General features: G+C 48.6%; 2 protein-coding genes across 3 annotated transcripts in view; one reads left to right on the top strand and one right to left on the bottom strand.

Annotated features, from left to right (window-relative positions):
• The window catches only part of LOC135243396 (SPRY domain-containing SOCS box protein 3-like), a 9,921-nt gene extending 5,098 nt beyond the window's left edge, over nucleotides 1-4,823 (bottom strand). The window contains 3 exon segments of the mRNA XM_064315185.1: nucleotides 24-204; nucleotides 2,963-3,107; nucleotides 4,613-4,823. Of these exon segments, the coding sequence (XP_064171255.1) occupies nucleotides 24-204; nucleotides 2,963-3,088 (307 nt within the window). The 5' untranslated portion in view covers nucleotides 3,089-3,107; nucleotides 4,613-4,823.
• Nucleotides 4,824-10,047: 5,224 nt separating this feature from the next.
• Nucleotides 10,048-20,159, top strand: LOC135242911 (putative RNA-binding protein Luc7-like 1). Of its 2 annotated transcripts, XM_064314227.1 has the most exons (11): nucleotides 10,048-10,267; nucleotides 11,326-11,392; nucleotides 12,668-12,762; nucleotides 13,153-13,251; nucleotides 13,631-13,741; nucleotides 14,027-14,170; nucleotides 14,407-14,583; nucleotides 15,357-15,445; nucleotides 15,684-15,713; nucleotides 18,134-18,464; nucleotides 19,028-20,159. In XM_064314227.1, the coding sequence occupies exons 1-10, from the start codon at nucleotides 10,265-10,267 to the stop codon at nucleotides 18,417-18,419; spliced, it is 1,101 nt and encodes a 366-aa protein (XP_064170297.1). In that variant the 5' UTR covers nucleotides 10,048-10,264; the 3' UTR covers nucleotides 18,420-18,464; nucleotides 19,028-20,159. The 2 variants fall into 2 exon arrangements, with proteins under 2 accessions (XP_064170297.1, XP_064170298.1); XM_064314228.1 differs by lacking the exon at nucleotides 11,326-11,392.
• The last annotated feature ends 1,177 nt before the right edge of the window (nucleotides 20,160-21,336 follow it).

Genomic DNA, 21,336 nt, shown 5'->3' with positions numbered 1-21,336 from the left:
CCCTGACCCCTCCCTCCGCTCACCCTGGTCGTCCTCCCCGCAGCGGCAGTCCTTGGCACGGTGGAAGGCCCGGAGGACGCGGTGGTTGTGGGCGGGCTCGGCCTGGGAGTCGCAGCCACAGTACGACTCCCCCGTCACGGGCACGGCGCTGGGCGCGGCGGGCAGGACCGGGGGGAACTCCGGCTCCGAGTCCGAGTCGCTGTACTGGGGGGCACACACACAGGACGCGGGCCTCAGGCGCGGGAGCGTATCTATGTTCCCAGGGTCCCTATGTTAACAGGGTCCCTATGTTCCCCAGCTCAATATTCTGTTAACACGCATTAACCCTCCTATTGTGTTTGGGTCAAATTTGACCCGTTTCAAGTTAAAATATTTCATAAATATCATTTAGTTTTTTTATTGGAACAAGGCTTCAAAACAGCTATATAAACACAACAAAAGCAATGGTTATCATTTTATTAGATTTTTAGAGCTGGGGAACATAGGACCCTGGGAGCATAGGACCCTTTGTCATGTTCCCATTATGTGCCATATAAATCTGGGGAACATAGGACCCTGGGAGAGCACATATGTAGAGCTGGGGAACATAGGACCCTGGGAACATAGGACCCTTTGTCATGTTCCCATTATGTGCCATATAAATCTGGGGAACATAGGACCCTGGGACAGCACATATGTAGAGCTGGGGAAGATAGGACCCTGGGAACATAGGACCCTTTGTCATGTTCCCATTATGTGCCATATAAATCTGGGGAACATAGGACCCTGGGAGAGCACATATGTAGAGCTGGGGAAGATAGGACCCTGGGAACATAGGACCCTTTGTCATGTTCCCACTATGTGCCATACAAATCTGGGGAACATAGGACCCTGGGAGAGCACATATGTAGAGCTGGGGAAGATAGGACCCTGGGACAGCACATATGTAGAGCTGGGGAACATAGGACCCTGGGAGAGCACATATGTAGAGATGGGGAACAGAGGACCCTGGGAGAGCACATATGTAGAGCTGGGGAACAGAGGACCCTGGGAGAGCACATATGTAGAGATGGGGAACAGAGGACCCTGGGAGAGCACATATGTAGAGATGGGGAACAGAGGACCCTGGGAGAGCACATATGTAGAGCTGGGGAACAGAGGACCCTGGGAGAGCACATATGTAGAGATGGGGAACAGAGGACCCTGGGAGAGCACATATGTAGAGCTGGGGAACATAGGGCCCTGGGAACATAGGACAATGGGAGAGCACATATGCAGAGCTGGGGAACATAGGGCCCTGGGAGAGCACATATGTAGAGATGGGGAACATAGGACCCTGGGAGAGCACATATGTAGAGCTGGGGAACAGAGGACCCTGGGAGAGCACATATGTAGAGCTGGGGAACATAGGGCCCTGGGAGAGCACATATGTAGAGATGGGGAACATAGGACCCTGGGAGAGCACATATGTAGAGCTGGGGAACAGAGGACCCTGGGAGAGCACATATGTAGAGCTGGGGAACATAGGACCCTGGGAGAGCACATATGTAGAGCTGGGGAACAGAGGACCCTGGGAGAGCACATATGTAGAGCTGGGGAACAGAGGACCCTGGGAGAGCACATATGTAGTGCTGGGGAACATAGGACCCTGGGAGAGCACATATGCAGAGCTGGGGAACATAGGGCCCTGGGAACACAGGGATGAGCCCTCAGGCGCAGGCAGTCCGACACTCCGCTCTCGGTTCCTCTTTTTGAAAAACAAATCTTCGGGGTCAGCGTGACAGCAGCAAGTCAGCGAAAACAACCTCTGGCAAGCGTTCCTGGGACACACGGTGTTCTTTTGCTGAGAAGAGTTCAGAACAAACCAGGGGGGCTACGCACCGCGTCTGGCCAGTTCCTCAAGTCTTCGGTGGTAAAAACTCGCTAGCGGAAACCAGTGGGTTCGAGCTGCCCCACAAAAACCGCGAAGCCCAGACCTTGGACGGACGCTGAAAACCCCCCCCCCCGCGTGTTTGTTTAACCCGTGTGTTGGGACTACTGCAGCTCCCCGTTCGCTAGCCTCCGCGGCTACGTCACAAGACTCTGAAAGAGCGCCAACACCACCCGCTGGGCCACTCTCTGTCCCTGAAACTGGCACAAAATCAGGGGAAAGGTTCACTGCGACCAGAGAAACTTAAGACAGACCTTCTTCAGAAGCCCTTTCAGCTTTGTCTTGTTTCTTTCCTGTAGAAGTCCTCTTTTTACTTGTTTATATTATAATACTTATGTGATTAATGCGTGCATGTGTTGGGCGGGGGGTACACATGAGTACACTATATAGCATGTATGTTCATGTACAGTATATACCCTTTTTACTTCTATTTATTTAGTATTATATTACTTCCGTAAATCACTTTGTGGTGCGGATATGTATGAAAGGTGCTATAATAATAATAATAATTTAAAAAATATTATTATTGTTGTTGTCCTTGTTGTTGTAGCTGCTGTTGATACAATACATAAGACTCAAGTTCATTTTGGTATTCCTATGTAGCCCCAGGTAACGGCACAGAAATTAACTAGGCCACTCCAGCCACATGTAGGGTCTTACAGACACGAGATTCATCCCTCACCACCCCCTTCATTTGCCTGTGCTGTTTCTAAAAACAAATGTTTGGAGCAGGGCCAAACAGCGGCAAACTGCTGACAAACAGCTGCAGGGGGAGACTGTCCATTCCGAGCCTGTCAGTAAACAAAGCACCGCGCAGGGCAAATAGAGTGACGCCAGGGCTGCTGTCCCGAGCTGCAAAACCTGCGTTCAGCCCTATGGGTAAAGAAGTCATTATTGGTTAAATGGCCTGTTCTAATAAGCAAATTCTCTCAGTTTTTAACACAACCTCACCTGTGCCAGGTAAGTGCCCCGCCCCTATATGGTTACCCACAAACCCTCACCTGTGCCAGGTAAGTGTCCCGCCCCTGTACGGTTACCCACACACCCTCTCACCTGCAGGCGATCGTACCGCCAGTCCTCGCTCTCAGAGGCCAGGACCAGCGCCCGGACGTCCGCGTCTCGTCGGATGCCGCTCCAAACGTAGCGCCACGCCCGGCTGTTCCGGCTGCGTCGGGACATGGCGGGCGGCGCCACCGACCTGCAGGGGGCGTACGACAGGAGCGAAAACCAACAACCGTTAAGACCCGTTAGCAGTGGGTACTGAGCACAAGACCCCAAGATCTGGTCCCACAATACATAAAACATATGTGTGATGCTCCACAGTGACTGTGGTGATCGCCATCACCTCATACCTGCATTAACTGCCCATTAACTGACCTCAATTCTTAAAGAAAGAAAATTTGGCAGAACTCTTGTGAACCACTCCCATGGAAATATACCAGAAGTTGTACAGTAACCAAATGTCAAAAAGAGGGGTTTCTGTCACCATCCAGTCCACAAACTTTAGGAAGTTAACTGGACTTGACGACCTGTGGTCAAAGTTATAAATAGCCAAAATTTGCAGGACACATCTTGTGCCTATTATTGCGACATCCTTTCCCTAACTTCTCGTAAATATTTAAGTGGAAAAAAGATGACTCATTTGATCGTTTGTGCGATTCTGTTATTTACTCGCCAAGTCATAAAACATCCAATGATTTCAAGAACAACACACATGCGCACCCAAATAAAACAAACCACGGGTGCATCTTTTCATTGGCATTTCCTGTTGCATTTAATTTGGGCAGAATTTATCAAAACCAGTTTATAATTCATACATTTTTTTATTAAATTGCATTTTTGTTAATTTAGCACACATTTCCTAAGCTTTGATGCCTTAAAGGAAAATCTGATCTTCTTCAAGTATCTAATTAGACATATCGTCTACGTTCAGAATGTATTTGCAGCTATAGTTCGTTTATTTATACGTCCAAGTTCAGTCCCGTTTAAAACGTGCGTTTCGGGTCAACGTTTCTCAGTCGCAACACTCATTAGCCTACCTGAATATTCATATACCTGGAATCGTTGTGTCCAATCAGATTACAGCCTGCATGCAACAGCATAGTCCCCTGATGCTATGGCACAAGTTTACCAGTTAACGAGGTTCATCCGTACGCTGCCTGCCGAGCGCTAGTCAGCAGCTTGTTGCAGTAGCAGTTTCACCGAGCTAGCAGACTCTTGGATGTCCAGACAGCTACAAATATGTCACTCAACCTAGCTAACGTTACTTACTTGACCATTCGCTTGTAATATGCATCCTGTTTTAGAGAAGGCGGATTTTCTCTAACCTAGACTGACTGATATCGTACATAAATGTGGATTACTGTATTCATACGATTCACACATTAGGGCATCAGTGCAGCGTCAGCACCGAACTGATGCTGGTAACAGGCAGACTGTCTTCCGACAGCACACAATCGGGCCTAGACTAGCTAACTAGGCAGCTAACTGGTCAGGTTCATATCCAAGTCAATCACAGTAACTCCGTGCAGAAACGCACCACTTCTCAATCAGTGAAAAGAGAATCGGATGAAGTCGAAGCGCCAAACCATGTATCTAGCTAATGATGCATTTCAGCCTTCTTCCGTAAAATTCAGAGTATTGACAAAACGTTTTATTTAAAATACCACCCCCCTCATATAGCTTAGCTAGCTAGCTACTTACCTGAGCAAATAACACCAGCCTGCTCTTTCTCGGAAGCTCGCACAGAGTTGTATTGATCAGACCGCTGTCTTGGCTAAGGTTATTCCAGCAGTTTGCTGTCCGTGATTTATCAACTTGATACGTTACACCACAAATGTATCTCAGCAAGGTATCAGTCAATCTGACAATGACCTACTTCAACGACAGACGTAAACAATGATTTTCACGTCTCGCCCCAATTTGACTACCTATTGGACAGTGACAGCAGGGGGTGGAGCGCTTGCAAGGATTCTTTTGTTCAATTGGTCAGCAGAAATGCCCTTAAAAATGATAGGCGGGTTGAACTTCCAGCGTGAACGCATTTATTGTCTGATACTTGCCATGAAATTTTGGTCTTTTACCTACAATCTAGTAGTAGCGGCTGTTCAGAGGATGGTGATTAAAATGATATACTCAAAACAAAGCAAAAGAAGCTAATAAATAATGAGCCAATACCTAAAATGTATTTAAATCATATTATAACGTGCTATCAGAATCAGAATCAGAATCAGGTTTTATTGCCAAGTAGGTTTACACATACGAGGAATTTGTTTTGGTCAGGTGGTGCATAACAGTGAACATAAAATAAGATAAATAAAATAAGATAAACATAGTGCAATAAAAACATAACAGACATAACATAACATAAACATAGTGCAAACGGTAAACAGTAAACAATAGTGCAAGGGGATAAAGTGTTATAAGTACAGGTGCTGTCTGTTTGGTGTCCGTGGGGGTCAGAATAACAGTACAGTATCAGTGGTATCAGTGGGGGTCCTGGGTCTTGTTGATGAGGCCAGCTGCAGTCGGGAAAAAACTGTTCTTTTGTCGTGAGGTTTTGGTCCTGATGGACTGCAGCCTCCTGCCGGAGGGGAGTGTTTGAAAGAGTTTGTGTCCAGGGTGGGAGGGGTCAGCCACAATCTTTTCTGCCCGCCTCAGGGCCCTGGAGGTGTGCAGGTCCTGGAGGGATGGCAGATTGCAGCCAATCACCATCTCAGCAGCGCGAATGATACGCTGCAGTCTGCCCTTGTCCTTGGCAGTGGCAGCAGCGTACCAGATGGTGATGGAGGAGGTGAGGATGGACTCAATGATGGCAGTGTAGAAGTGCACCATCATTGTCATTGGCAGGTTGAACTTCTTCAGTTGCCGCAGGAAGTACATCCTCTGCTGAGCCTTCTTGGTGAGGGAGGTGATGTTCAGCTCCCACTTGAGGTCCTGGGTGATGATGGTGCCCAGGAAGCAGAAGGACTCCACAGTGTCGACTGGGGAGTCACACAGGGTGATGGGGGCGGGCGGGGCTGCGTTCCTTCTGAAGTCCACAACCATCTCCACTGTCTTTAGGGCCTTGAGCTCCAGGTTGTTTTGGCTGCACCAGGACACCAGATGTTCAGTCTCTCTCCTGTAGGCGGACTCATCCCCACCAGAGATGAGTCCAATGAGAGTGGTGTCGTCTGCAAACTTCCGGAGCTTGACTGACTGATGACTGGAGGTGCAGCTATTAGTATACAGGGAGAAGAGTAGAGGAGAAAGGACGCAGCCTTGAGGGGAGCCGATGCTGATGGTCCGGGAGTCGGAGACGTGTTTCCCCAGCTTCACGTGCTGCTTCCTGTCAGACAGGAAGTCGGTGATCCACCTGCAGGTGCAGTCAGGCACGTGCAGCTGGGAGAGCTTGTCCTGTAGTACAGGATGATGGTATTGAAGGCGGAGCTGAAGTCCACAAACAGGATCCTGACATTGGTTCCTGCAGTGTCCAGGTGCTGGAGGATGAAGTGGAGGGCCATGTTTACAGCATCGTCCACAGACCTGTTGGCTCTGTATGCGAACTGCAGGGGGTCCAGGAGTGGGTCCGTGATGGTTTTGAGGTGGGACAGTACAAGGCGCTCAAAAGACTTCATTACCACAGAGGTCAAGGCGACGGGTCTGTAGTCATTGAGTCCTGTGGTCCTTGTTTTTTTGGGGACGGGGATAATGGTAGAGGTCTTGAAGCAGGCTGGTACGTGGCATGACTCCAGTGAGGTGTTAAAAATGTCTGTGAACACCGGAGACAGCTGATCGGCACAGTGCTTCAGGGTGGAGGGAGAGACAGAGTCTGGTCCAGCTGCTTTGTGGGGGTTCTGTCTCTTGAATAGCCTATTAACGTCCCTCTCCAGGAAGGAGAGAGTCGTCATTGTGATAGGGGAGGGGGAGGGGGCCTCTGAGGTGGGTGATTGTAGAGAGGCCCGGACCCCTACTGAGATGGGGGAGGAGGAGCTGGTGGTCTGGAGCTGGTGAATGGGGTCACGGGGGATGGTGTCAGGACTGTCCCATTGTCTTTCAAATCGGCAGTAGAACTCGTTCAGGTCGTTGGCCAGGCGCAAGTCATTAGTGGAGTAGGGGGCTTTCGGTTTGTAGTTGGTGATCTATCTGAGGCCCTACCAGATGGAGGCCGAGTTGTTTTCTGAGAACTGCTGTTGGAGTTTCTCGGAGTACAGTCGTTTAGCATCTCTCACCGCCTTGCTAAACCTGTATTTAGACTCTTTAAACTGGTCCTTGTCCCCACTCCACTAATGACTCCTCCTTTGCCAGTCTATAGGGAAAATATAGTGATTAAAATTGAGCCATTTGTTGAAAGGGAGAACGTTTCCTTTCCCTTATATTTCAGCGATCATCTATAACATAGACAACAGACTTAATGTTTGGCTGGAGCTCAAAGGAAAAACCTGTATCCTCTATTTCATTCACAACTCATTGCGTTATACGTACTTTGCACTAGCAGCCGCGCCACCATGCAACCTGCCCCTGCTGAATTACTATTACTATGAATTATTATATATATTAAAGCCGACTGCAGCTCTAATACAACCAACATATTAATTCGTGGAGATGCACAATACCCTGAGTGACCAAAAGCAAGGCAAGCACAGTCAGAACATCACATTAATTCCAGATAAGGAAAGGTTTTTCTTCCTACAGACATCCTGATATGAAGTATACAATTCACATTTATTGAGTTCTCTGGGCTGCATGTCAGAGTGACAGGGTCTCTTAATTTGGAAGCAACACATTAATTTACTTATTTATTTTCCTACTTATTTACAAACATTTACTTACTTACTTAATTGCTGTAAAATGTGGTGTATGGCCCATGTCTTTTTATTTGTCAAATGTTGCAGTCCGATCTTCAGAGCCCCTCCCATTTACAGCAATTGCATATTGGGATCAAATCAAATGCAAGAGAAAAATGTGTCTGATAAATACAAAGTTAAAAGGTCAATAGGCCTACAATTATATGGCAATGCATGTATATTGAATACATAAATAAAAACTGAATAAATACATTTAAACTCATCTGCAAACATGTTCATTGTTGTACAGTAATGGATAGGAGAGTCATTAACTGACTGAGGGCTGTTTCCAGGGATGCACACGTCCAGTACATTGCTTGCCATCTGTTCTGTCTGTGCTCTGTGGTCAGACAGGTCTGCCTGGGGCCTTGTTTCCTCTGTCTACCTCAGCAGGTATGCCAAGCCCCCCCTCCCCACCCCCCCCCCCCCCCCATGGCTGAAATCCTGCTCTATGGCTCCAGCAGACTTCAAGCCCGTCAAGCTCTATGATCGGGGGGGGGGGGGGACAAAGCAATAATATGCTTGCAGTGGGGACCGGTTTACTGTAGGAAAGGCCAAAAACTGGCTGGCTGGGAATGTATCACCTGCTGTCCTGCTGGTACCTGCCAGATTCAGTTGCTTAATGAGCCATTTACTCTGTCTATCCCTTCCCTTGAATGATCTCCTTTTTGAAGCAAAATACAACCATAACAAAGGTTACCTTTTTCGAAAACCTGCTTAACTGACTCTCAAGTGCTGTGCGCTTTCAGACATTGAGTTGACTGATTTACCTTTTGTTGTCCTAGCTAACCCACCAGTGCTGTATGTGGCGGTAACACTCCCCATCGACAATAGCATTTCAAATGTAAGCAAAGAAGCAGCTAAAGAAACTGCGTCGCAATGGGGCCGTTAAAGCAACCCCTATTTGTGCTGTGGAATCTGACGAGACACCCCTGAATCGCAGACAAACAAAGCCTTTACTGGTACATTGGAGCAGACGAAAAGGATGTTATTAATGAATAACAAAGGGGTTGTTAATGAATGTTGAGAGTACAATACATTTGAATGTAATGGTATTGAATGGAATATTAAAATAAAAATGAAAGAATATGGACAATTTTTCCCAACCCCTACATTACATTATATTACAGGCATTTAGTAGACATTAAGTATCTTGCTGTTACGGCTGCAAACAGCCACCATACACATAGAGAAGCCGACACCCAGTTTGTACGAGAACTAATATTTATTTACGGACAGGAAACAGGTTACAGCCCAAAACTAGGAGCACAGCCCAGCTACGAGGCCTGTGTGCTCCCCTAGCAGGAGTAAAGCAAAGTGACCAATCAGAGAGCATCACCTCATAGCTCCGTGCATAGGTCTCCCACAGGTGAGTGCAGTTCCCTAAAACAGACGGACCGACCATACAGATTTGGGCAACCATTTGAGGCAGAGGGGTGTAACACTTGTTTAAGGGTATAACAGCAGGGTCCTACTCAGGAACCTGTGACCTTTAGGTTACAAGACAATTTCCTAACCGATTATGCTACACTGCCACTTATATCTAACTAACTGTCTGTGTTAACACAATTAATGGCAATTACAATTGAATTGCAGTTACAAAGAAGCGAAGCCAGACGGAGTTGTTTTCTGTTCAGACTCAGAAGCCATATTAAAAAGCGCATCATCTACAAAATCAAGTTGAGATGATTTACTGTTAGAAGCTTATGTTTCTATTAAGAATACATGGATTAGGCATCAATATACATTTTAGTTGGGTCCCAGCACATTTTGGTGTAGATGGGAATGACAGTGCTGATAAAATTTCAAAGAGGGCCCAGCATTCACGAGAAAATTGAATATTACATTGCAAAGTAAATGGGATAATGAAAGTAAAGGATGGAGATACTACAACGAACAGAAATCAATTAATGTGAAGCAGTTTAAAGGGAAGTGCAGAAGAGAAGAGGTAATGTTATTGAGGTTTTTTGTTGATACAGGGCTCAACCCTACTTTTGATGGGTAAATGTAATTCATATAAGTGTGTGGAATGCAATGTCAAATAAAATGCTGAACATGTACTTTCGCTTTGTACAAAATATAAGACTGAGAGGAAAAGGTTGAATCAAAGCTTGGACAGGGATGGGATTTGGGAGGTCAGTAAGCGACTTTTTTTTGTTTTCTTAGGGGTACTAGATTACTGAATAGAATTTAATTTAGACATGATTTAGACAAGAACAATTTAAGTGAAATGACGTTGTACCACACACTCTACAGTAGGTGGGAGTATAAACGTTGGTTTGCGATCACACAAAAAATCAAAGAAGAAGAAGAATTTTCCCATAATCCGTTTGGGACGGAGGTGGAGGAGACTTCCGGTGTTAGAGGCGAACGGATAATTAAAACTTAAAATTGGTTATAGTCGAAGAAGTGCAAGTACTTTTGCATGTTGTATACTACGTTACCCAAAGTTGCTATAGTTAAGTGTGCGCAATGTCGGCCCAGGCTCAAATGAGAGCACTGCTCGATCAGTTAATGGGGACTGCGAGGGATGGTGAGTAGTTGTATCAGATACAGTACTACTTCTAGCGTTTGGCTAGCTAGGAAGGTTTAGATTTCGCACTAGCTTGCTCGCTATATGAATTGATGTAGTCTCGTTACTGTCTTTGATCAAAACGGTAAATTAAGATGTGGTTGTAGGCCTGCCTGATCGTCTTAATTCTGGCCTTCTTAAACGAGGGGCAACGTTAGCGTAAGCGTAGCAGTTGGCTAACCTTCGCTAAGTGAGCTTTTGTTTGTGTCCTGAAATTCAGACCAATGCGAGGTGCCTCTCGCATAACGGGCTGCTTAGCTAAATAGTATTTTGCTTTTTTTGTTTACATGTGTCCGGTTGTGCACGTCAGGGTTTAGAACGATATTTTGTCTTTTTTGTAACTATTACGTTAGCGAGCTGGCTTTGCGTGAAGTGAAACTTCCGGTTGTCTGGGCGCCAGGGCGCAAGTTATCAAGCCCAAGCGTGGATCTTTGAAACTACAATTGAACTAACCATGAAAACAAAGCAAATTTGTGTCAGCCATGCCTGAGTTTGGTTAATATGTTTAATTAATAAATGTTTAACACCTAATTGTGCAAGTTTTGCTGTAAAAAAATAAATTAAAAAATCTATCCAGGACCATATTTGAAGTAGTTAAATTTGACACGGGAATATAATACAGGAAGGCAGTACATACTACTACTAATACTACTAATGATAATAATACTTTTGCTGTTGAACATTTTAGTTGCTTTATTGTTGCTACAAAAAGCTGTGGAATACAGGTTTCATCTCTGTTTCATGAGCTTGGGAGATTTCTGGGTACTGCAGAGCATCTGTCCATCTAGCCAGCTAGCTAGCTAGATAGCTCGCTAACCTCATATCTTTTCACAGGGAATTGCTATTCATCAACATGATTTAATACTCGTACTTCACATTATTGGCTGGCTAACTTGTCCACTGCATCTAACATTCCTCAGGCTATTCTTTCTGTGTGAGAAACTGTAATTAAGTTGAATTGAAAGTGCTTCCCATACCCATGTTTCATGCAATTGTGGCCCTTTATTTTATTTGTAAAGGTTCAGTGTATCTTTGCCAGCCTACTTCAATCTGCAGGGGAGTTACAGGCCTCGTGTTCATCGAGCCGTGAGTTACAAGTCATTTTTAAAGCTGTTATGGATATCAAAACAATCTGTCTGTTTTTCCGAACCGCCATTTTAATTCCCATTAAAACCCATGCATTTAAAAGGGGGAAAAGGAACTGGGAAACAGCTGGAGTGTTTGCAGCACTGCTGGAGAGTATGGGGATGCTTGCAGAACTTCAGCTACGGTGTGTTTCTGATGTGTTTCCGCGGTAACACATTGTCCTAGCGACAGGAGCCCACCTTTGACCTTGACACGCTTTACTCTGACTCCCGTCACTCCCAGACTCCTCACCGCAGGTTTGCAGAGGAAAGCTTTTCCTTAAATAAACTTCTCAGCAAGAGGTTTAAAATTCTTCAGCTGAGGTTTCGAAGACGCAGATGGGTACTGTATACGCGGAAGCTCACAGTGTGTTTCAACTAACCTTATTTGGTTGTTTTTTTTTGTTTTGTTTTGTTTTTTTTCTGTGTTTCTAAAACCTTTTCAATGTTACCTTTATTTTAGGGTTCCCACCCACCAGTGAACAATATTTAGCCTCTTCCTTTTGTTTTGTGGGGCCCCTGAAATACCCAGCAGAGCGAGGTTGAACTGAGGTGGAGGCGAGGCGGTGGCAGCTCACCGCCCGCCTGCCCGCCTTCGTCCGTCATTGGCTGACGTCCAGAGTGCGGAGATGCAGGGCTGTCCGTCAGCACAGGCCCGGCCCCCTGCTCTCCCTCACTCCTCTGCGTGTCGTGTCTGAAACGTCAATCACGTCACGTGGCGTAAACGCATCACAAAGGTCACCTTGGCGACTGTGATTTGCACCAGCCCACACACACACTTTAAAGATGACAGTCCTTTGCTGTAAGCCATGTATGATGATTGGTTGTTCACTGTGATAGGCATGTAGCTCAACGGTAGTATTTAGCTTTGGCGCACTGTCGGGCTATCCACAATTCATTTTTTCATCATATTCAAGTGTTTGAAATGAAGTTTCAATGCTGTGGTTTGTTTTGGGAGGCAGCTGCAACTTGCAGATAAAACTTGCATCTTAAACGTTGGAGTGCTGACGTGTTTAATGCGTCCCCTTAGTTATCAGGCTGGAGTGGAGTCCTCTAGCCTCCATCTCCAGCTGCCTCGTGTGTAAAAAGCGAGAGAGGGAAGGAGAGGGGTAAAGTGCGATAGCAGCGCTCCAGGTTCAGTCGATAGAGGTTCAGTCCCCCACCCCGGTTTGTTTTGCTTGGTTGTCCTGGGCCGCTGGCTAATCCGGTCGTTTTTTCTCGGCTGCTCTTTTTCCAGGCGACGAGACTCGGCAGCGGGTGAAGTTCTCGGACGAGCGCGTCTGCCGGAGCCACCTGCTCAGCTGCTGCCCCCACGACATCCTGTCCGGAACGGTGAGCGCTGCAGGCCCGGGGCCCCGCTAACGTCCTTTCGTTCCCGCCGCGGGCTTCAGCCTGGAAACTTTAGCGGGAGCAGCTTCAGCGGTACCCTGCGTGTTGGTACCGCACCAAGAAAGCCGCGTAGCCGGGAAATGCAAGAAATCTGGACGATTTGCTCATTCGTTTGCTGTGTCATCTTGGCGTGCGTAAATTCAGAATGAGCCGCGAGGGGAAATTGTTCTGGCCGCTGTCAGGGTGTGAATGTTACTTCTGCCCAATGGATGTTAAAATGCGCAGTGTACTTTTGTGTTTTGAGGACTCTGTGAGTAACGGTGTGTTTTTGGGAACTCTGTGAGTAACGGTGTGTTTGGGGAACTCTGTGAGTAACGGTGTGTTTCGCCTCAGCGCATGGACCTCGGGGACTGCCCTAAAACCCACGACCTGGCGCTGCGGGCCGACTACGAGATCGCCTCCCAGGACAGGGACCTGTTCTTCGAGCTGGACGTGAGTCATCGCGCCGGTCCGGTTTCCACGGCGCTGTCGTGCTCCGACGCTGGCCTCGTTAACCTGTCTGAGCGCGCTCTGTTCTGTGAGAATGAGCCTTACCCACTGCAGCGATTCCCACGCACAGGCTGTGCCTGGGCGGGTCACCCAGGTGTGTCACACCCGCCCAGATATGTATGGGGACCTGTTTTCATTTAAAAAAAATATATATATATTTGTTCACAAAACGTGTGTCCTGGAGAATCTGGAATTTGTTCATGCACTCTTCCAGTTGTGGAAAATGAGAAAATTGCCTTATTGTCCTGGAAAACAGTTTGTAGTGTAATGTGTTCTTTCCTCTGATAGGCTCTGATAGGCTGTGTGTCCTTACCTCTGATAGGCTGTGGATCACTTGGAGTCCTTCATTTCGGACTGCGACAGAAGAACAGAGCTGGCCAAGAAGCGCCTGGTTGAAACTCAGGAAGAAATCAGCGCTGAAGTGGCTGAGAAGGTGTGGTAAATAAAGTTCTCAGGCTCCTGTCGTGCACAGAGGAGTTTGTGTGTGTGTAGTGAATGTATGCATGTCTGCGTGAGAGTGTGTGTGTAGTGTGTGTGTGTGTATACATGCACATGTGTGAATGTGGGTGTGTGTGTGCGTGTAGCATGTAAGTGTACATGCGTGCACGTGGGCCTCTCTCTCTGACCTGCCCCTCCCTCTCTAACCCGCCCCTCCCTCTCTGACCCGCCCCTCTCTCTCTGACCCACCCCTCCCTCCCTGACCCGCCCCCTCCCGCAGGCGGAGAAGGTGCACGAGCTGAACGAGGAGATGGGGAAGCTGCTGGCCAAGGCGGAGCAGCTGGGCGCCGAGGGCAACGTGGACGAGGCCCAGAAGGTTCTGCAGGAAGTGGAGAGAGTGCGCGGCAGGAAGAGGGACGCGGAGGTACGAGGCCCCGCCCCCTGCTGCTGTGACCCCGGTGGGGGGAGTGGTTAAAACATACTGCAGGCTCACCCTGCCATTACGTTTTTAAACCTGAACTGAATGAACTCTTCATTGATTTCCCATGGGAAGTTCAGCATATTGAATCTTTTGAGCTGTGTATAGTTAATAGCCTGTATAAATTAATGGAACAGCGGTTTTTGTGATGCAGGAGGTGTTCTTGTGTTTCTCATCCTCAGGACGAGTACAGGAACTCCATGCCCGCCTCCAGCTTCCAGCAGCAGAAGCTGCGCGTGTGCGAGGTGTGCTCCGCCTACCTGGGTCTCCATGACAACGACCAGCGGCTGGCCGACCACTTTGGGGGCAAGCTGCACCTGGGCTTCATCCAGATCCGAGAGAAGCTGGAACAGCTGAAGGTACTACAGGGACAGCGTGGGCCTTAATTAACCTGCTGATGGGACTGTAGACCCCCTGCTACAGGGACAGCCTGGGCCTTAATTAACCTGCTGATGGGACTGTAGGCCCCCTGCTACAGGGACAGCGTGGGCTTTTATTAACCTGCTGATGGGACTGTAGGCCCCCTGCTACAGGGACAGCGTGGGCTTTTATTAACCTGCTGATGGGACTGTAGGCCCCCTGCTACAGGGACAGCGTGGGCCTTAATTAACCTGCTGATGGGACTGTAGACCCCCTGCTACAGGGACAGCCTGGGCCTTAATTAACCTGCTGATGGGACTGTAGACCCCCTGCTACAGGGACAGCCTGGGCCTTAATTAACCTGCTGATGGGACTGTAGACCCGCTGCTACAGGGACAGCCTGGGCCTTAATTAACCTGCTGATGGGACTGTAGACCCCCTGCTACAGGGACAGCCTGGGCCTTAATTAACCTGCTGATGGGACTGTAGACCCCCTGCTACAGGGACAGCCTGGGCCTTAATTAACCTGCTGATGGGACTGTAGACCCGCTGCTACAGGGACAGCGTGGGCCTTTATTAACCTGCTGATGGGACTGTAGACTCCCTGCTACAGGGACAGCCTGGGCCTTTATTAACCTGCTGATGGGACTGTAGACTCTCTGCAACAGGGACAGCCTTGGCCTGTGTGAGTGTGTGTGTACGCACGGTCCTATGTGTGTGTGTGTGTGCGTGCATGTTTTCAATGAAAAAAATGATTTCTCTGTTTAACCAGAAAACTGTAGCAGACAAGCAGGAAAAACGGAATCAGGAACGTCTGAAGAGGAGAGAAGAGAGGGACAGAGAGGAAAGGATGAAGAAGAGGTGGGTAACCGTAGCCATGAAAGAGACCATGAAAAAATCTCAAATCTGTTCAAAAACAAACTGATAGATAAAGAAATGACTAGTTATATTTGTATCAGCATTCAGTGTGCAGCCTTCGCTGCACAGGGGGAGTATTGGATTTTGGGGGTTCATGGCTTGTGTGAGCGACGTGTGCAGATCCGGCGTAAGCAGCATTAGAGCCAAATCCTGCATTTTGATCTTTGTGTTTTATTTGCAGGACGCGATCACGGAGCAAAGAAGACAAGAGGTGGGTCTGTGTCTGTCTGATTGTGTCTGTGTCTGTGCCTGTGTCTGATTGTGTCTCTGTCTCTGCCTGTGCCTATTTCTGTCTACATATCCATAAGCTTTAGTCCATAGATTAATACTATGTTTCTGTGCTTCTGAGGACTTGCAGGCACGCACTTTCTGTTGCATTACATTCATTCTGCAGGCATTCTTTTCCAGGGCGACTTAGTATGTAAGGAATGTGTGTGCATGAGTTATGAATGACAGTGCCAGACCTGGATAACAGCATCCCATACCAATTGCATGGGAGGCTGGTGCCAGAGTCAAGGGTTAGTGCTGAGGAGTAAAGGGTTATAGCAGTGAAGGGTTATCACAGTGGTAGTGAAGGGTTATAGCACTGGTAGTGAAGGGTTATAACAGTGAAGAGTTATCACAGTGGTAGGTAGTGAAGGGTTATAGCACTGGTAGTGAAGGGTTATAACAGTGAAGAGTTATCACAGTGGTAGTGAAGGGTTATAGCACTGGTAGTGAAGGGTTATAACAGTGAAGAGTTATCACAGTGGTAATGAAGGGTTATAGCACTGGTAGTGGAGGGTTATAACAGTGGAGGGTTATAACAGTGAAGAGTTATCACAGTGGTAGTGAAGGGTTATAGCACTGGTAGTGAAAGGTTATAACAGTGAAGAGTTATCACAGTGGTAGTGAAGGGTTATAGCGCTGGTAGTGAAGGGTTATAGCACTGGTAGTGAAGGGTTATAACAGTGAAGAGTTATCACAGTGGTAGTGAAGGGTTATAGCACTGGTGGTGAAGGGTTATAACAGTGAAGAGTTATCACAGTGGTAGTGAAGGGTTATAGCGCTGGTAGTGAAGGGTTATAGCAGAAGCGGGTGGTGCTGGTACAGACGGGTGGAGGGTTACAGCAGGAGCGGGTGGTGCTGGTACAGACGGGTGGAGGGTTACAGCAGGAGCAGGTGGTGCTGGTACAGACGGGTGGAGGGTTACAGCAGGAGCGGGTGGTGCTGGTACAGAAGGGCGGAGGGTTACAGCAGGAGCGGGTGGTGCTGGTACAGGAGGGTTGGAGGGTTACAGCAGGAGCGGGTGGTGCTGGTACAGAAGGGCGGAGGGTTACAGCAGGAGCGGGTGGTGCTGGTACAGAAGGGCGGAGGGTTACAGCAGGAGCGGGTGGTGCTGGTACAGGCAGGTGGAGGGTTACAGCAGGAGCGGGTGGTGCTGGTACAGGAGGGCGGAGGGTTACAGCAGGAGCGGGTGGTGCTGTACGAAGGGCGGAGGTTACAGCAGGAGCAGGTGTGCTGGTACAGAAGGCGGAGGGTTACAGCAGGAGCGGGTGGCGCTGGTACAGGCGGGTGGAGGGTTACAGCAGGAGCGGGTGGTGCTGGTACAGGCAGGTGGAGGTTACAGCAGGAGCAGGTAGTGCTGGTACAGAAGGGCGGAGGGTTACAGCAGGAGCGGGTGGCGCTGGTACAGAAGGGCGGAGGGTTACAGCAGGAGCGGGTGGTGCTGGTACAGGCGGGTGGAGGGTTACAGCAGGAGCGGGTGGTGCTGGTACAGGCAGGTGGAGGGTTACAGCAGGAGCGGGTGGTGCTGGTGCAGACGGGCGGAGGGTTACAGCAGGAGCGGTGGGCTGTACAGACGGGTGGAGGGTTACAGCAGGAGCGGGTGGCGCTGGTACAGACGGGTGGAGGGTTACAGCAGGAGCGGGTGGTGCTGGTACAGGCAGGGGGAGGGTTACAGCAGGAGCAGGTAGTGCTGGTAAGAGGCGGAGGGTTACAGCAGGAGCGGGTGGCGCTGGTACAGAAGGCGGAGGGTTACAGCAGGAGCGGTGGTGCTGGTACAGGCGGTGGAGGTTACAGCAGGAGCGGTGTGCTGGTACAGGCAGGTGGAGGGTTACAGCAGGAGCGGGTGGTGCTGGTGCAGACGGGCGGAGGGTTACAGCAGGAGCGGGTGGTGCTGGTACAGACGGGTGGAGGGTTACAGCAGGAGCGGGTGGCGCTGGTACAGACGGGTGGAGGGTTACAGCAGGAGCGGGTGGTGCTGGTACAGACGGTGGAGGGTTACAGCAGGAGCGGGTGGTGCTGGTACAGACGGGTGGAGGGTTACAGCAGGAGCGGGTGGTGCTGGTACAGACGGGTGGAGGGTTACAGCAGGAGCGGGTGGTGCTGGTACAGACGGGTGGAGGGTTACAGCAGGAGCGGGTGGCGCTGGTACAGACGGGTGGAGGGTTACAGCAGGAGCGGGTGGCGCTGGTACAGGCGGGTGGAGGGTTACAGCAGGAGCGGGTGGTGCTGGTACAGACGGGTGGAGGGTTACAGCAGGAGCGGGTGGCGCTGGTACAGGCGGGTGGAGGGTTACAGCAGGAGCGGGTGGTGCTGGTACAGACGGGCGGAGGCTTTGAGCTGCAGCTGAACCGCTCCGCCCCGCAGGTCCCACTCGCGGGAGGAGAGGAAGCGGCGCTCGCGGTCGGCGTCACGGGAGAAGCGGCGCTCTCGCTCGCGGTCCAGAGACCGGGAGAGGCGCCACAGACGCCGCAGCCGCTCCCCCAGCAAGGGGCACCGGCACAGCCGGGACCGGGACCGGGACCGAGAACGCGACAGGGACCGGGACAGGGACCACAACCGGGACCACAACCGGGACCGCGACCGCGACAGGGACAGAGAAAGAGACAGAGCCAGGGACCGCGACAGAGACCGCAACTCCAGACACAAATAGGGGCCGGGAGCCGCGCGCTCTACTCACCACACTTCACCAGACCAGGTAAGCCGGCCCAGCCAGTCCTCATCATCAGGGAGGGGTTTGGTCCTGATTTTTTGACTGAATGAATGAATGTATCATTGTATTCATACAGCACTTTTCTGAACACTCAAAGTGCTTTACAGTGATGAGTGGGAACTGACCTCAGCCACCACCAGCGTGTAGCACCCACCTGGGTGATGCGCGGCAGCCATTTTTAAAAAATACTTCTGCGTACAATGCTTTCAACAAGTGTCACTGGATAAGCATGACGCATTTTCAGCTGAAAGGTGTTGCTCAACCAGGGCGTTTCTTGGCACGAAAAGAACGGTCTTCGGTGCTCCACTTCACTGGACCAGTGTTCATTTTTGTGTGCTAATGCTAATTGTTCTTTATTGGTATTGAAGGACTACCAGGACCCCCCCCCCCCATACCTGCTCTGGACCCTCCAACCTCATGGTCTCTGTAGAGGATGTGTATTTTATTTGTCCCTGTTTGTTATTTTTGCACTCAGAAGAGCAGCGTCGTACGTGAAGTTATTTTCTTTGTCGGTTAATTTCTCGTTTGTTTTTCTCTCCTTCCTTCAGGCTAAAGTGAGCGTGGGGTGGGGCCGGCACAGGAGCGGACAATCCTAGCCCCCCTCCCCCCCCCCCCCACTACCCCGCCTCTGCCGTGGGGGGTGGCTTCATTTCCAGTCTTTCGATCGATCGGTTAATGTCATTGAAAAAGGGCTTTTTAAGATCCTCGGTAATTTTGTACTTTTATTAGATTTTAACCCAGAGCGGGTGACCCTTCTCTTCCCGCAGGTAGTTTCATTTGTCACCCGATGTCAAAAAATATCAGCGTTTAAGACTTTGAGGTGCTAGTGCTTCAGTTAAAGATGTCCCCTCTTTCAAAAGGAACAATGTTCCATGGCCTCTTACATAAAGTGAAATCATTAGTTCTTAAAAACTGATGTGATTTTTAAAAGTTCAAGGGAATGCCAGTTCTTCGTAAGGTTAATATGCTTGAGATAATGTTCTGTCTAGACTGTCAGTCACCCCTCATTAGATGGTAAAAATGCCCAATTAAATATCATTATAAGCTAGCTGGTTATACTTCAGTAATTACGGTTTTGGTTGGAACAAGGTCAGCGAACACAGACCCCCAGGTTTGAGGCTGGGGACCCCTAGTTTATACACATTACTGAAATGCATCCCATAATGGTACAAAACCTTTTATAAAATAAATTTGTATGTTTCATTTATGTATTTCATGACCCTCGGTTGAATTGTGCTGCATCCTGTTCCTCTTTGTTGAGCAAGTGCGGAGCACTTACTGCTACCTTGAAAGTTTATTCCAGCTTATTGTTTTAATTGCATTTGTTTTATTTTTCCCCAAAATAGATTTCATGCCTTTTCTACAATTATAGTTATGAACTACTGGGCTTTTTGTCATCATGTGCAACTGGTTCAGAAGAAATCTCTGAAGTCAAATCTTCTAATTGGACCTAAGTATCCGACTTGAGCATCCATCCTTGTTCTCAGCATGATTGGTTTGAAACTTTGTCCTGAACGAGTTGTCATTGTGGTTAAGAATGTCTGCTACCATAAAACGGTTTATATTGATATTGTACATTTTAACCCCTTTATCCTGTATTTGTTTTTTTTTTTTTTGTAAAAATCCTCATTGTTGTATCCGATGACAAATAAATTGAGAAGTTTGGCCTTGTGGTTCAGACAGGTTTGTGGTTTTGTCTGGTTTTCTGGTTATTTTTAATCTGTGAAAATAAAAAAAAATTGTATTCTGAAACACAGTTAGCGTGCATAAGAACCGGTGTCAGCTTTGGTCCGTTTATATAATACCCCGTTTCCTTGGAGACCGCATCCTGGCTCCGGTTGTCTGGGTAATGGGGTTCAGGCACCTGTGGAATGCAGAAAGCTGCCTCTCGTCTCGTCTGTAATCAGCAGAAGTGAACGCTCATGCCCCTCCTCCCCTCCTCTCCCTCCACTAGCTATCGGTGGCCTGGATTGAATACACACATCCATTCCTGGCCTACGTTGCAGCAAGAGGAACAGCATCCACATACCTGCAGTCTGTTATCAAATCCTGCACTCCTGCCAGATCCTTCAACCCTTAGTCTACTGACTGTCCCCACCCTAAACTGTCTTACTGTCCCCTACCTAAAGGGGCTTACTCTCCCCTCCCTAAAGGGGCTTACTCTCCCCTCCCTAAAGGAGCTTACTGTCCCCTCCCTAAAGGGGCTTACTGTCCCCTCCCTAAAGGGGCTTACTCTCCCCTCCCTAAAGGGGCTTACTCTCCCCTCCCTATAGGGGCTTACTGTCCCCCTGCCTAAAGGGGCTTACTGTCCCCTATACACAGACATGGACAAATGTAAAATGTCGGAAGTCTCTTCATATGGTACGGTGAAATTTATTTCAAAAATGAAATATAAATGGAAATTTCGCTCCATGAAGAAATGTTCGCACGGGATGGCAATGCCATTTGGTCACATCACAGTAGCTTGTTTTTGAGTTGATCATGGTTGTAAAACATGAATATTTCAGCGACTTTAAATGCTTGGCACACACTGGTGGATAATGTTTCTGTCTGAGTTCTCCTAAAGAACCAGTGTTTAGTCTGAGCGCTCCTAAGGAGCCAGTGTGATACTCATTTGTAAGCTTCGGTTTCCAGGTTTTGTAAATTCTGTCACAACTTTCAAACCATCAGGTCATGTCGACAATACTTGCCATTTTCAGGGATTAATGAGAGCAGTGTCTCTTATAGCTCAACAACGCCTTCAGCTCTGTCAGCACAGCGTTGTTTGGTGTGATATTCACGTCCCTCTCCACAAATCCCACATAAAAATATACTTTGCATGGTACTCTGCCGCAGAATACCAGCTGCCCCATCTGTT

The sequence above is a fragment of the Anguilla rostrata genome, chromosome 17, assembly GCF_018555375.3.
Source record: "Anguilla rostrata isolate EN2019 chromosome 17, ASM1855537v3, whole genome shotgun sequence".
Taxonomy (NCBI): domain Eukaryota; kingdom Metazoa; phylum Chordata; class Actinopteri; order Anguilliformes; family Anguillidae; genus Anguilla; species Anguilla rostrata.
Note: the sequence above shows the minus strand (reverse complement) of the source record. Positions and strands in the feature narration are given on the sequence as shown.